Source organism: Brachyistius frenatus, unplaced genomic scaffold (genome assembly GCF_029030835.1).
Source record: "Brachyistius frenatus isolate BFR_SWC_R1_liver_20210118 unplaced genomic scaffold, ASM2903083v1 Contig_49, whole genome shotgun sequence".
NCBI classification, from domain to species: domain Eukaryota; kingdom Metazoa; phylum Chordata; class Actinopteri; family Embiotocidae; genus Brachyistius; species Brachyistius frenatus.
Genome location: NW_027210648.1, coordinates 2642685 through 2658871, shown reverse-complemented (window position 1 = coordinate 2658871; position 16187 = coordinate 2642685). Strand labels below are relative to the sequence as shown.

At 40.9% G+C, this 16187-nt stretch overlaps 1 protein-coding gene across 2 annotated transcripts in view; it reads left to right on the top strand.

Moving 5' to 3' along the window:
- cyfip1 (cytoplasmic FMR1 interacting protein 1) overlaps positions 1-16187 on the top strand; it is a 35132-nt gene that overhangs the window by 4510 nt on the left and 14435 nt on the right. For both annotated transcript variants that reach the window (XM_069704106.1, XM_069704105.1), the window contains exons 2-19: positions 3169-3289; positions 4318-4407; positions 4941-5018; positions 5374-5475; positions 5563-5744; positions 6523-6619; positions 6923-7051; positions 7156-7260; positions 7789-7880; positions 10838-10955; positions 11483-11605; positions 11741-11866; positions 11951-12117; positions 13000-13147; positions 14292-14445; positions 14557-14713; positions 15618-15714; positions 16029-16105. In XM_069704106.1, the coding sequence (XP_069560207.1) occupies positions 3173-3289; positions 4318-4407; positions 4941-5018; positions 5374-5475; positions 5563-5744; positions 6523-6619; positions 6923-7051; positions 7156-7260; positions 7789-7880; positions 10838-10955; positions 11483-11605; positions 11741-11866; positions 11951-12117; positions 13000-13147; positions 14292-14445; positions 14557-14713; positions 15618-15714; positions 16029-16105 (2159 nt within the window). In that variant the 5' untranslated portion in view covers positions 3169-3172. The remainder of the gene's footprint in view (positions 1-3168; positions 3290-4317; positions 4408-4940; positions 5019-5373; positions 5476-5562; positions 5745-6522; positions 6620-6922; positions 7052-7155; positions 7261-7788; positions 7881-10837; positions 10956-11482; positions 11606-11740; positions 11867-11950; positions 12118-12999; positions 13148-14291; positions 14446-14556; positions 14714-15617; positions 15715-16028; positions 16106-16187) is intronic.

The following is a 16187-nucleotide window of genomic DNA, read 5'->3' as shown; positions in this document are numbered from 1 at the left end:
TCATCAAATCATCATAATGAAAAGGAATCTCAGTTGTGTCATTTCAAGTTCATTGTGCTGTTCAGCATGAAAACAAAAGGAAACATGTCACCGTCCAAACTCAGGAACTGACTTGCATTGTTTATACGGCTATGATGTGATAAATGAGTTAGCGCTGCCTGTCGCAGCGTTAGCATGTGAACTGAGTTGAAATCAAACTACCTTTAAATCTAAGAACTGATCATTTCCATCTAAAGATATTCAGTAGATCAGGAATTCAATTTTAGTGCATTAGAAACTCCAAATGGTGTTTTTCATTAGTTGCACAATAGAAAAATTGAAGAAAAGAAAAAAAGCCGTATTTGTTGTGCCAAAAAAGTTTATTAATGCAATTTCATTTAGTAAAGGAAGTCTTAAAGAGATGGTACAAACTGATAGACAAACTAACATTTTTGTTTATGTATCAAATGGGCAGCAGCCTTTTGTAATCTGATTCTGTGGCCACAGTGCACATGCTTTAAAGAAATGTTTGAGGAGTGCATACCTTAACTTGCATTAGACCGTCCAGGTCTTCTCTGTGTGTTTCATAATGAATAAGAGAAAAAAATAATAATCCAAAAAGGCAGTCCTATGTTTGTTTCTAGTTTCTGTCTGGTCCAGCATCATATAACTAGATCATTTGTTTTGTTTTTTTAGACTCCCTGGAAGCTAAAAAATGATATTTGTACTTCTGTCAATATTAAGATAAGATAAATGGGTATTTATCACTCTACTTTACTCCACTGGATGGCAACATTTGTGCATCTTTTAACCAGAATATAATGATGATTCTTTTCTTTGCATGAGTCAGAAGGGTGGGACATACTTTTCAGACTTAAATTGCCATGGCAACTGATGTTTATTTCCCACATCACCTCCCAAACCGAGGGGATTTCACTAGAAGATGTTTAGAAAAAGCTCTGAAAATTGAATCAGGACCCACAAAGAGATAAAAGTATCTGCATTAACATTGGCTTTAAAATTCAGCATCATACCGAAGTCTTTTAATTCTGGCGCTGCTCTCCTGTTTGTGCTCTGTGCTGTACTTCCATCTGCAGAGCGGGAGGTCGGTGACCCCCTCTGACCCTGATGCTGCGTACGCAGTGACCACCAGGCTTTTGTGTTGATGGTTAGACGCTGTGGATTGTTTGACTCGCTGTCAATTCTGATTGCAATAGGTTTTTTGATTGTGCAGTGTCAGCAGTCGGCGGCAGATGGAGAATGCAAACCAAAGCACACCTCACCACTTACCAATACAGAACCAATCTTTTGCATTTAATCAAATTTTCATGACATTACAGTGTCTGTATGAATTTAAAAGATGTTTTGTGTTTTCCCTTGAATTTCTACATAAAATAATAAATTTGGTAAAATTATAATGGCGTTGCAATAATGTTGTATTGCCGAGGATTTCCCTAAAGAATGTGACTCTGCATTTCACCTCTAAAATAGCCTGTTGTATTCATATTGTCACTTTAGGCCTGCAGTATTCAAACTGATAACACTATCACAACCTGGATGTAGAGGAAACCTCCAAAAACAATTCACATACCTTCAGTACATGAAGTTGTTCCTTTATACACGTGTCTGTACATGAATGAGTGCAAAAACTATCCTCAGGTATGTTGATGTGCAGACGAGCTATGACCAGGTGGAGGTGTCTTATGGAAGAAAAGAAACATGTCAAGATACACAGAGAAATGCTGGCAGATAGATGAGGTTGTTGATTCAGCACTGACCTTGCTGCTTGATACTGAGGCTGTTTGACCAGGAAGCACTGTGACAGCTGTTTGCACAAAGAGGAACCAAAACACGGTGTGAAGCTCCTGCAGAGGAGTTGTTCTGAGCTAAAGGGTATCTGTCTGCAGCCACATCAGCTCACTCTGGGTTGGGAGTTTTTAGGATGAAGTTCAGTTTGGTTTCAGTGACCCATCCTCCGCTCTGCTGCTGCCTCCAGGCCGAGCAACGGCAGGTTTATACCTCTCTCTCTCTCTCTCTCTCTCTCTCTCTCTCTCTCTCTCTCTCTCTCTCTCTCTCTCTCTCTCTTGTTTCCTTAAATAAATAAAAAAAAAATATGATCCAGTTTTAGCCATGCTATTACAGTGGCTATTGGTTGCTCCACCGCTTTGGTTTAGACTGCTTTACCTCAGGTGTTTATGGACCTAACAGTTTTGGGGACTCCCTGAGAGGAACTACCTAGAGCGGAGCTTTCTCTGAGAACTTCATCCCTTCATGGGCTTTTTTTTTTTGCTAAAAGGAATACTTAAATAACATAAGCTGGGCAGTGGTTGGCACGACATACAACAACGGCCCATTTGTCTGTGTTTGTTCCTTTTCTAAGGCAAAGGATGAAGGGATAGACTGAAGTGGGGCTGTGTAAGGTCCATGGTTAGTTCACTACTGAAAGTAGATGGAGGTTGGCTCGTCCCCAGTTTGGAGAAGCAGGCAGCTGAATCGGCACGGAAGCCAAGCAATGTAATGCTGCAGACCGGGTCAACAACAAAATGTGTGTTTGCCATGTCAACGAAGGCCTATCCAAAAAAACAACATCAGTTGTTTCGACTGTATTTAGAATAGTTTCACTGCTTTACCTTGCGGGCAGACTGCCCTGTCCGATGGCAAACTGTGCCGTTATATTGCTGTCTTTAGTGTAACTGGACTTCCTTGACAAAAACAGTAATTTTACCCAGCAAAACACAGGAGTTGCTGTTCTTTTGCTGCCTTGATTGGTTGCTTAGTTTGTATTGTTGTGTGACTTTGGCAGTTCTTCCTCCAACAGTTCAGAAAAAGTTATTTCGGTCCCAAAGAGCCTTAAGACTAAAGACATTCATGGTTCTCTAAAGACAAATCCTGATGACTCTGGTGATCCCATGACGTTTGTTGTTTTGTGCTATCGAGCAAATGTTAGCTAAGATGTTAAACATAGTCAACATTATACATGCTTAACAACAGCATGTTGGTTGCTGGCATGTGTGCAGATTCTCAGTCATGTTCGATTGCTGAAACGAAAGGCTGAAATAAAATAAGACCCAGTAGTTCAGTTTGTTACTGATGACGGCCATGCTCTGTTTTAGATTTATATGAGCAACAGTATAGATCCTGCGTGTTGGAACCAAAGTTGTAAATATGATCCTTCTCTGACCTTTTCAGCATCATGGCGTCCACAGTGACTTTAGAGGACGCCCTCTCTAACGTGGACCTGCTGGAGGAGCTGCCGCTCCCGGACCAGCAGCCATGCATCGAGCCCCTGCCCTCCTCGGTCATGTATCAGGTCAGTGCTCACAGCTGTCCAAGTTCTTATCTGTGCAGACTGAGGCGCACTTCCTCTGCTGCTCTGCATTTTTGATGGCCCCAAGTGAACATATTTTCTCTCATGTTTTTATCAGATTCTTTCTGTTCTGGGAGATGAACACACAGAGAGGCAGTTGGTTTTATTAGCTGCTGTTTAAAGGACCGAGAGACAAATAAAGAGAATAATACTAATAATATTGAGAAACACGGGGCATTAACACGCATCCACATACAAGTGCAGCCTTATGAGTTCATATAAAGTATGTACACATTTACAACCAATAGCAAATATATTAAGTTTTGTTCTTTGTCTGAACAAATTAAGCTGGACCACAAAGGTTATATTGAAGTATAACTTCCTCTCTACCCACATCCAAATAACCTCCAACCCTAACCACCTCCTTTTTAACTGATCCTACTCGTCTCTTTACACAGCATCGCTGCAGGGTACACAGCAGAAAAACACAGTCATCATTTCAGCTCTCTATGAGCTACAAAACCATCTACCTGTGGACATGTATTGTCCTGCAGCATTGCTTCTACTACAAATAGTGTGTACTGTATAGATCAGTAAATACACACTCTCACCATCTCGTGTAAAAACAAGGTAATTGGAAACAGAAAAAAGTGAGAAACAGTTTGTAGTCTGCTAATGAAGTATGTTTACCTGCTGCAAGCAACAGCAAACCAGTAGTAGGCTTACATCATAAAATGTGATTTATCTTTAATAATATTAGCATTAACATCTGCAAGCTCACAGATGACGGCACTGATCTCTGATTCTAAATTATTAAGCACATGGAACCATTTCTCCACTTCAAGTTGTGAAAGGAAGACATAAAATGATATAGGTGAACCTATTTGAGTATGCAGATTATCCTAATTTATTTTATAGGGGGACCTTGAAAATCTCTGTTGTTAAAAAGACAACTGACTCTTTTTTAATCTCATGTATTTACTTCTTGTCTGTACAGGAGTGTAAGTTGTTTATTTTCCGTTTCCCTGCAGCCCAACTTCAACACCAACTTCGAGGACCGAAATGCGTTCGTCACGGGGATCGCCAGATACATCGAGCAGGCCACCGTCCACTCCAGCATGGTACCAGTCACATCTCTCAGAAATCACTTTGTAGCACTTCATTCATTCAGTCATTTCTCTCTCTCTCACCTTTCTGTCTCGCTGGGAGAATAATTTCCCCATAATGAGGTCAAAGGCTTGTTGGAAACAGGATCTGTTGAGGGTCTTTTCTGCCCCAACAGAAGGTTTGTTATTGTCTAGCAGACAGATCAGAGGCTCCGAGCCCAGAAACAAATGGCTCGGGGACAAATGAATGCTTGGGACCAGCTTCTAACAGGAATAGTGGGGCTTTGTGTCCAATTAGTGAGGGATAATTGCTCAGCGTCTGAATCAAACAGCACTTTGTATGGGCACAGGGCGGGCTTGAAAGCACTTCCTCCATCCACTGGGAACAAATGCCTTACAAAAGAATCAGTGGTGCAGCAGTGTTTCATCCTAATGTGTGTTATTTTGTGTTTGGTTTAGTTTAGAAAATGTGTGCAAATTTGGAATTGGTTTTGTTTTCAGTGATGATTTGTTGATCTTTACTGATTGTTTCTTGTTTGTTGAACTAGAATGACATGTTGGAGGAGGGGCAAGAGTACGCCATCATGCTCTACACCTGGAGGAGCTGCTCACGTGCCATACCACAGGTAACCACTGTGTTTCTCTTAACATTATGGCTTGTTTATATTGTTGTATATACCGCTGATCTATTATTTGAGTCATTTATGAAGAAAAATACATTTTAGACTGTTGGTTAAACAGAATAAGCAATGTGACTATTTCTTCTTTGACTTTTGGAAATAGCAACAGCACACCTTTCTGACATAAAGATAACAACTACAGCAGAGAAAATAACATGTAGATTAATATATAATGAAAAGAGTTGTTAGTTTCAGCCCTGATGGTCGGACAAGGCTGCTTCCTCTTTATTCACTTTGTAGTTTTTACATTGATCTCCCGGAACGATCCTTCTTCCTCTTTTTGTTCCTCTTCTTCTCTCAGGTGAAATGCAACGAGCAGCCGAACAGAGTGGAGATCTATGAGAAGACGGTGGAGGTCCTGGAGCCCGAAGTCACCAAGCTGATGAACTTCATGTACTTCCAGGTATTATCACACATTTCACCAGCCTGGACTCTTGACTGACTGTCTGCTATTAAAACCTATTTCACTAGCTCCTTTATTTCCATCTAGCGCACAGCGATCGACCGTTTCTGCGGCGAGGTCCGTCGCTTGTGTCACACCGAGCGCAGGAAGGACTTTGTCTCCGAGGCGTACCTGCTGACGCTCGGAAAGTTCATCAACATGTTCGCTGTGCTGGACGAACTGAAGAACATGAAGTGCAGCGTCAAGAACGACCACTCTGCCTACAAACGGTATTCAGACACTTTAAAAGTAACGGCCTGAATTCACACAGTCATTGACATTATAGACACTAGAGGGCAGCATCACATTGAAAACCACTTCCAGTGCCCTCCCTAAACTCATTGTATGAACACTGTGTTTGACCAGGGGACCTCAAAGTCTGACAACAACACACACACACACTCCCCCTTTTATTTTAATTTTTAAATTTTTCTGGACATCTGCAGGTTTAAACACAGTGTAAATGCAAAATATCTGTGTAGGAGTGGATAGAGGAGAGTGTTTATTTACTTTAGGCTACAGATGAAGCTCAATTTAAGTTTTTTATTTGATTACATTTTGCTGTACTGGCACCATGAAAAGTATGCTGAATTTATTATCAGCAGTTCCTGTCTGCAATGTGCTCATTGATGTACAGACAACTGCCCCCTGAACACTTTAATAATGAGGATAACTTAAAAACTTGATGATTCTTGGCAAGTTCTGGGGTTGTGAGAAGTACCTCTTTCTGTTATTTCTGTGTGTTTATGGATATTTCTTTTTTATCTGTATCACAGATAATGATATATCAGGAAGTCTAAGTTACACTGAATCTAAAAAATATGTTTATCATGCCTGTGTGTTCAGATTTAACCTTGTTGAGACTCAGAAAGACTAAACAAGTTGACAAAGATGTTACACAAAGTGCAGCTCATGCCTCACGTCTCTCCCTCTGACACTGACATAGATTAGAGATTAGAATAAAGCTATTTAATGTTCACTAAAGCACTTTTTCTTTCCTCTGCTCAGAGCTGCTCAGTTTCTCAGAAAGATGTCCGAACCCTCATCCATTCAGGAGTCTCAGAACTTGTCCATGTTCCTGGCAAACCACAACAAAATCACTCAGGTTGGTCTGACGTGCATCCTACTGTCCAAAACGTATTAACTTTAAAATGAATTTATGTACAAGTGTTTCTCTGGGTTCTTACACAGGTCTGTGAAAATACACACAAATAATCTGTTGATTTCTAAGTTTAGGAATTAGAAAGAAAAGAAAAGGCTCATTTGGGTTTCTTGGTATTATCATAATGTGCACTATATTAAGCTAACAACTAAGTTTTGAGGTAAAATAATACAGAATATTGAAAAAAAAAACCCTCATTAAAACTCAACTGTATATAATTATTTATTATTCTGTACTATCCACCAGTCTTTGCAGCAGCAGCTGGAGGTGATCAATGGATATGAAGAGCTGCTGGCCGACATCGTCAACCTGTGTGTCGACTACTACGAGAACAAGTTGTATCTCACTCCCAATGAGAAGCACATGCTGCTCAAAGTAAGTAAAGCCTGGCACCTGCTGTCCCACTCAGTCTCAACCATTTACTGGACCACTGTTAAACACTAATAGATGTTTATGTAACCTCTGCTCCTCTTCTCCAGGTCATGGGTTTTGGCTTGTACCTGATGGACGGAAACAGCAGCAACATTTACAAACTAGATGCTAAGAAGAGGATCAACCTCACCAAGATCGACAAGTTTTTCAAGGTACGCAGGGAACAACAATTTGAACACGAACATGTTTTGCCAAATGATTCGCAGATTCACCTCTCTACAGTACGTTTCTGTCATAGACTGTATAAAAAAGTGGACGTAGTTTCCGGGTATGAAAAGTGAGGAATTTGATGAGGCAAGTTGAATGGGAGTCTATGGAGACTTTTTGAAGCTAGGCCCTCATTGGTATTGCAGGTTAAGGCTCTTCCCCATCGGCCTCATTTTTCAGACCCGGACACTAAAGCCACTTTTTATATACAGTCTATTATTCTCAATATGGTCCACCGCATGCTCCTCCCCACCTCGTCCAAATATGGTCACTTCTGGCTCCAAAAAACAAGATGGTGACGGCTGAAATGCCGAACTCAAAGCAGCAGTTCACAAACCAATGGGTGATGTCATAGCTATATTGTTTTATGACTCGCCCTGAAAGCCTTTATGACATCTGTTTATTAAAATGAAAAAAGATTAAAAAGAAAACACGTCACTATAAAATGTCGCTCTTATTGTGTGCATTCACAGCAACTGCAGGTGGTCCCTCTGTTCGGCGACATGCAGATCGAGTTGTCCCGCTACATCAAGACCAGTGCTCACTTTGAAGAGAACAAATCCAGGTGAGATGAAACTTTTGTTTTGTGTCTCTGTGAGGCAGGTCTATCGACAGATGCATAAAATTATGTAAAACTGAACATGTGAAGATCATTTTGAGTTATTTTTTGCTTTTTCCTCAGACAGTGTAGACAGACCGGAAATGTTGGGAAAGAGAGCAGACGAATGACATGTAGTGAAGGCCTGGGTGCTCAGGAATTGAACCAGGAACGTAATGCTGACATCATTTACATCATGTAGTTTCATCAATGATCAATGTTGATCATTGATGAAACTACATGATAAGTCAGTGTAGAGTTGGTTGAAGATGGAGAATGAAGCTATATATCCACATAAAGAAAACCAGTGTCGACAAATCCCATGAAAAGATGAAAACTAACAAGGAGGCGGTCCAGTTTATTTATTTATTTTTTTTAACTTTCTCACTTCCCTGTCCTGTCTATTGTTGTCAGTGACCCTTAAAAAGAGATCACTAATATGTATTATTATTTTTGTATAAAGGCCTAGTAAATCCTTAGTCCAGCTGGATCTGTAGTTTTTTGTCATGTAGCCAGGACGGCTTTCGGGATGGCAACGTCTGTTTTTAAGTCAACCGTTTTGGTCTGGACTAAAATATCTGATATTGATCATATCAATATCACATCTCCTTATTTCCCTCTCGTGTCACCGGGAAGTTGGTGTTTGATTTACGGTAAAATGTCTCGATAACTATTGTATCGATGGCCATAAGCTGTGATACACAACGTCATGTGCCCCTCAGGATGAAGCAAAAACTCTGGTGATCATTTGTTTTTATTGAGTGCCAACATCAGGATCAAATGTGAATCTATCCTGCACTTTGATTTATGACTAAATACCTGAAAAACAAATGCTTCCCGTGTTTAGCACTGTTAGGACCCTTCTCCAGTCCTGACTGTGCACAAGCGGCTACACAACACGGCCCATTTGCTCACAGAGGAAGAGCTCTCCTTTCGCCTGTCAGAATCAGTCACTTCATCCGGCCATACCGGATCACTAAAATTAGTCAGTGATGCTGTTTTGCTCACGTCGCCCACCTGCTGCTCTGACTGCAGGGCTGCTGGCCTCTCCTGCCCTGCTCTCATCTGCAGGCGATTTCTCTCCTAGTCTCTGACGAGGCTGCATCCATCTCCAGACAGCTGCTGTCAGAGAACACGTGTTTGGCTTTTATATAAGCTAATAACTGGGTGTTAAAATTACAGCTAAGTGGTAGCTATTAGTGGATCTGTTTGCTGGCCCACAGTTTCAGGTGGGGCTCTTTTAGCTGCATCTTCCACTTTATCTTTTTCAAATAGTGGGTCATAAAATCCATCGCACCTGTACTGTCAAGTTTGTTTTACCTCACAGTAGCTTGACAGACATCATAGGGTGAAATAGTAGAATTGTTTTCAAACAACATCTTTAGGAAATTTAGGACGATACAAGAATAACAAGCTCATATTTAACATTTTAAGTTTTCAACGTTATGTATTTTTGACAAATTACTCCTGCAGATTATTAAACATTTAACACATCCATTTTGCATGTTTGCCTGCATGCATATCTAACATTGGGCTTTTCTACCTGAAGGTGCAAAATACTGGGAGGGAACATGCAAATAGAACAATTTAGTACCCGCAACGATATTTACTAAACCTGAACGTAGAAACAGAAGTGATTGCGTGTTTATTTTAGTACGACTGAAAGGAACATATTAATCAGATGCACAAATCTGGAGAGACTGCTGCTCTTATTGTGGTGAGAAGGAGACGCAGAGAAACTAAAGAATACGAGAACGAGGTTTTACAAATTATTCAAACATACCGTTTGTCCAGCGATGACATTTCTGAGTTATTGAATGAACTGAATGATGATTGACAGCCATCAACAATGAGGAGCCACGAAATACCAGCAATTTAAAAAAAACTCATGCAACAAAAACAAAACACAATTACATAGCCGGTCGCCACATATTATACAGAGCGGGCTTGGAGAATGAATCACCGGTTGCGATGAACCCGTAATTTAAGTTGGACTCTTGGCATTTTCTTTTAAATGCAGCTTTCTTTTTGTTGGTGGTGTTGGAGTTTCCTGTCGTCTCCTCATTCAGCCGTTCCCCCTTTTTAAGGAACCTCTCCAGAGACGTTTGTTTTTACATGTCAGTTTTGACATTCTTTATAATAATCTCCTATAAAGCATTTTGTTCTTGTTATATTTATATTTCTTAATTTCAATGGGATCAGATTTCCTTTTCCTTTTGCGGTCGCTCTGTTTTCCATTGCTGGAATCACTTTAACACGCAAACCCCTCATTTAAAAACAGCGATTTGAACCTGATTTTAATGACGCAATTACTCTTCGTAAATCGCCCGCAAAACGGGTGCAAAAACAAATGTGCAAACTTTTGGAAGGAACACGCAATTTAGTAGCCTTTATTTGAGATCTTAGTAAATCAGGCCTTTATTCCGCAATAAGACAGTCAGAAAAATATAGACAGAGCCGGCCTTTATATATCCTTTATATAGAATTGTGTGATCTTGAGGGACACATTGTGGTTTGTTGTTATTTGTTGTTTAAAATGTAAAGCAGTTTCTCTTCGGTTATACCTTTATGTCAGAGCTTTTTACTCCTGTTGCTGTAGATTGTTTTTTTTTAAATATTAATGTTTAATGACTTACATTGGTAACAGAATGAAAGTCCTCCTCCTCTGATGAGAATAAAAACCACAAGAAAGAATTCATCCTAACAAGTATTGTTTATTGTAAGCCGGTATCCAACATATCTACCTCATGTCTTACCTTTCAGATGTAGTCTGCTTTGTCGTATTTGTCTCCATAAATCCACGAGTGTATTTTTCTATCCGTCAGTGTTGGCACGTCTTTTTATCACTAACAACAATATATCCTTACATTTCCTCCCATCCCTCCTCCTCCCTCCTCCCCCATCTTCCCTCTTCCATCCTCCAGGTGGACTTGCACGTCTATATCCAGCAGCCCCCAGTACAACATCTGTGAGCAGATGATTCAGATCCGGGAGGATCACATGCGCTTCATCTCCGAGCTGGCTCGCTACAGCAACAGTGAGGTTAGTATGGAATTCATATAGGATTAAAGTGAGACTCTTGAACACGCTGCCGGTACGACCAGCCGTCAGCGCGGTATTGGAATGTGTTTGAGGCCAATATATTATGAGTGGGTCAGTTCATGACGCACAAACCCTTCTCTCACATATGAAAAAAGAAGCGTACACGACATCAGGTTATTTCTCCACAATAAGCTTCACAAGCTCTTGTGTGAGGAATATTTAAATTCCCAGCAGTGATGTAACAAGCTTTTCAGCAGATGTTTTGCCCCACTGGATTTCCAGCGGTTTAGACTTCAGTGTGTTCAGCTGACGGACTTGTGGATCAGAGTGTTAAAGTGGGAACATTAATTAGACCGGAGCAGCGTTACTCTCGCTCTGTTTCAACAAACTACCTAACTACTGTTCGGCCCTTCTTACCTGTTTTTGCTGAATCTTTTCACTCCTCGGTTTGGTGATGAAATCAGCACTGTATGGAGTGGATAATCTGTGTAGGACGTCTTAAAGTGTGCTAATGTGTGTCCATGTAGGTGGTGACTGGATCGGGTCGTCAAGAGTCCCAAAAAACTGACACTGAGTACAGAAAGCTGTTTGATTTGGCCCTGCAGGGCATGCAGCTGCTCTCCCAGTGGAGCGCTCACGTTATGGAAGTGGTGAGGAAGCACAAACCGTACAGAGGAGATAAATACATGACATTCATCATTTCTGCCAAAATGAATGAAGTTTAAACTCCACTGATGACTTTTGTCTTGTCGTGTTTCTAAAAACCTTTCTGGCTTTGCCCGCAGTACTCCTGGAAACTGGTTCACCCCACAGACAAATACTCCAACAAGGAGTGCCCCGACAACGCTGAGGAGTACGAGAGAGCCACCAGATACAACTACACCTGCGAGGAGAAGTTTGCCCTCGTAGAGGTCTGTTAGGACATTACATATATAGTATGTGTCTTTTCAGCTACCAGTAGGCCCGTGATTCACTGATTGTTGTGCTCTTGGCAGGTGATGGCGATGATAAAGGGACTGCAGGTGCTGATGGGACGCATGGAGAGTGTGTTCAATCACGCCATCCGCCACACCATCTACTCCGCACTGCAGGACTTTGCTCAGGTGACCCTGCGTGACCCGCTGCGGCAGGCCATCAAGAAGAAGAAGAATGTCATCCAGAGGTACGGATCAGGGAAGATATATCTTTCATTGTAATGATTTCAAGTTACGCAGCTTGATTAACATCAGCACCTGAGTTACATATGTTTTTGTGAGAACAAATACATGTGCATTTCTGATTTCAACGTGGACGAGAAAGCAGAGAGTGCACATCAGAGGTTGTGTCAGATATTTGGGCAAAAGAAAGAAGTCACAGGAAGCTAAATCTGGCATGTCAAAGAAAACCCACCTGTTTGGACTCCTGACCTGAGGCACCTTCTTCAGTCTTGGACATTGACTTTCTGCTCCTCCTTGAAATACAAATGCCACTCGAAACACCTCATTGTTTCATTGCCGTTGGCTTTCCGAAACCTTTCTCAGGTCTCTGCTGCCAATTTCCTGAGTTTGACACTGAATTTGATGTGTGCTTTCTGCTAAAGTTCATGCTCACTTCTTCCTCGTGCACGTCACAGTGTTGCACTATGTTAGTGCACAACAGAAACCGTCTGTGAACTTTTTCATCACACCTCGTACCTATGTATTGTATATGTAATGCATTCATGTGCATGAAAATGTGAATAGTGAAAAAAATTCCTCGCTATTTAACAAAGATTTTTGTGTTTGCGTGAAGTATTATTTAAGGTCCTATTTCTCCTGGAAGTATTGCAATGTTGATTGTGATGGTGAGTGGTTTGTACAGATGAAACCTTCAGTCAAATTCTGTGTAGCTGCTTCCTTAGAAATCTTTGTGCTTTATAATAAACAGAACCCCGTTCTGTTGCCAAGGCCTTCAAGCAACAATATTTACTCTTTATCACATTCATCAAGGACAGGGGCAGCTGCATGTAGCTGCGTCCATGTGCGTAACTGTTTGTCAAAGTTGTTGAATTGTCCGCTGTCCGCAGCGTCCTCCAGGCCATCCGGAAAACGGTCTGCGACTGGGAGACCGGGAGGGAGCCTCACAACGACCCCGCCCTGCGTGGAGAAAAAGATCCCAAGGGTGGCTTTGACATTAAAGTTCCTCGGCGAGCTGTGGGGCCCTCCAGCACGCAGGTCTCACCACAGCACCTCTGCTGATAAATCCATTCTTTTTAACTCACTTTAGCCTTTCCTGCTGTAATCCAAGGTCAGCTTGTCCGCTTTAATCAGGCTTATGTAGCTGCGGGTGCTTCTGTAGCACATTGCAGATTTGAGCTCAGGTTTACATCATGTCATGTTAAAGATGAGGGATGAGGGAGATGATATGAGCCTGTGGGTCTCAGACGGGGCTGCTCTGTATCAAAAACCAATCTGTTCTGCTCTCTCTATTGTTCTCTCCTCAATTTTCTTGATCTCTGAATGACTTTAAAAGTCTGTCTGGCTCTGTTTAAATTCACACGTGCTGTTCAGGGCTTAAAAGCAATCATATGCAGTTATGTTATATATCACACATTGTGTTTATTTATAGGATCTCTTGTGTTGCATAAACCTCACAGATTTATCAGTTTATAGGTCTGTTCCAAGAACTAATCTGTTCTCCAGGTGTGTGTGAACCGTCCGTTTTTAATGACTAGATTGCAACTGAACTGTTTTGAGTAGAAAATGATAGAAAATATGAAAATGTTCTTTTGATGAGATCATTCTCCGACATTCTCGGAGGAAACAAAGACAGCTTTCATACAAGTTACCCACAGATATTGAGCACATGGAAAGGGGTTTGTTCCCTTGTTTCTAGTCGTAGAAAAATAATTTAGATCCTTAACCTCAGTAAAAGTAGCAGTACTACAATGTACAAGTACAAGTCCTGCAAATTCTGTTCAAAATCTTATTTAAGTAAAAGTGCAAAAGCATTAGCATCAAAATGTACTCACAGTGCCCTTAAGTACTCATTATGCAGAATGACTCATGTCAGAATCACGTATTATAACTATAGATGTATTAATGTTTTATTATTTCATATACTGTTGGGTAGCTTAACCCACAATAATGCAGCATCATTTATTAATATGTCATAGTAATAAGCTGAAACGGCAAAATAACCAGTAAATAAAGCTTTAAAATAAATATAGTGGAGTCCAAAGTACAATATTTGCTTCTGAAATATGATAGAGTAGAAGTCAAAAGTAGCCCAACAAGGAAACACTTAAGTAAAGTGCCTACATGTTGTACTGCAGTATTGTACTGGGTTACATGGTTTCTCTCTGTTTTGTATATGCAGCTCTACATGGTGAGGACCATGCTGGAGTCTCTCATTGCTGACAAAAGTGGCTCCAAGAAGACTATGCGCAGCAGCCTGGAAGGACCCACCATCATGGACATTGAGAAGTTCCACCGCGAGTCCTTCTTTTACACACATCTGCTGAATTTCAGCGGTGAGAAGAACCACCAGTTGGACCCGGTGGCTCCTGAAGAAGCCGTTTAGCAGCCGTTAAATGGAGACCCTCTATTAAAACCTGCTTCTATCCCTCCTCTCCTCCATGCAGAGACCTTGCAGCAGTGTTGTGACCTCTCCCAGCTGTGGTTCAGAGAGTTCTTCCTGGAACTCACGATGGGTCGCAGGATCCAGTTCCCCATTGAGATGTCCATGCCCTGGATCCTCACTGACCACATCCTGGACACCAAGGAGGCTTCCATGATGGAGTAAAATATTTCCTCCCATACTTATCACATTTCCTCATCATGAACTTGTAGACATTTTAGACATTTGTCTTTCTGGGAGCCATTTTTTTTTTCCTCACAGTTAAAATGTGAAAGATCCATCTAAGTCCAAAACCAAATTCTTCCCCACAGATGAATTTGCTGTTTAGAAGTACAAAAACAAAACAGTGCGTCTTTGTCCTTTCCTCCCCAAATTGAACTTTGACACCACAGATGTCTGTCTGTCTGAGATTACTGCCGGTGTGACTGGCCCGAGGCCTTCAGCGACTCCACCGCCCGTCTCTTCTTATCTTCCGTTTCCTAAAAGGACCCCGAGGTCAAATCCCAGACATTGAAATTATCATAAATGTTTTCATGTTTCATGTTTTAAATCTTTGCTGCAGGATTACGTTAATGTGATGCAAGTTTTTACATAAACCATTAAGTACATCAACTGGCATGAGCCGTATGTGCTGTAATTCTTCAAATGGTCCAGCAAAATTGTGCTTTAATTGTATAGATATATTTAATATTGACAGTAATCATTTACTGGAACCTAAAATATACATGGCTTTCTATCCAAATATTTATGTAGCTGTCTATGTAGTAGATGGAAACAGTGATACTGGTGGTGGAGAAGCTGCTCAGTGCATTCAGTCATGTTGATTTAATATGTTTAAATCCTCAAACTTAAAGCTTTATATATGAAACTGACTTATGTTCTTCAACATGTGTCTGAAAGGATCGAAGTGATGGACTGTAATGGTTGTTTCACCTTCTGCACTTTTTTTCCATCACATATTCCAAACACTAAACTAACTTTTTTCCACATTTCAGTCTCAGCTTGAATTCAGTCCTGCGTCTGAATAAATTCAGTAAAAATGTTTGTATCGTTGCTCCTCTGCAGGTATGTGCTGTATCCCCTGGATTTGTACAACGACAGTGCACACTACGCCCTGACCAAATTCAAGAAGCAGTTCCTTTACGATGAAATAGAAGCTGAGGTATTGTGCTGGAGTTCGTTCTGTCTCCAGGATAAGTTCAGTCTATATTTTCAGTGTCAGTGTGGATGTGTTCAGCTGATGTTTAAACAAATATACATAGAAGTTGTTTCTTCTTCTGTTTTCTAACCAAATCTAAAAATAACAATTCTTCTTACTAAATCTGATTTAACTTCATCCTGTTACCTGGTAACATGAGTCAGGGTGATCAATGATTCAAAAATGTTATCTGCAAGCTCAAGACTTTATAAATTTCTGTTAGGATGGCCATCACGGATTGAAACGGATTCTCAAACGTGCCTCTGTTGTAATTTCAGGTCAACTTGTGCTTCGATCAGTTTGTGTACAAGCTGGCTGATCAGATATTTGCCTACTACAAGATTCTAGCCGGAAGGTAGGTTCTTCTTTTCCTCTTTTCATACTGTTTCATGAATACAGATGTGGTTAGTTTGATCTGTGTGGTAATGCAGGAGGAC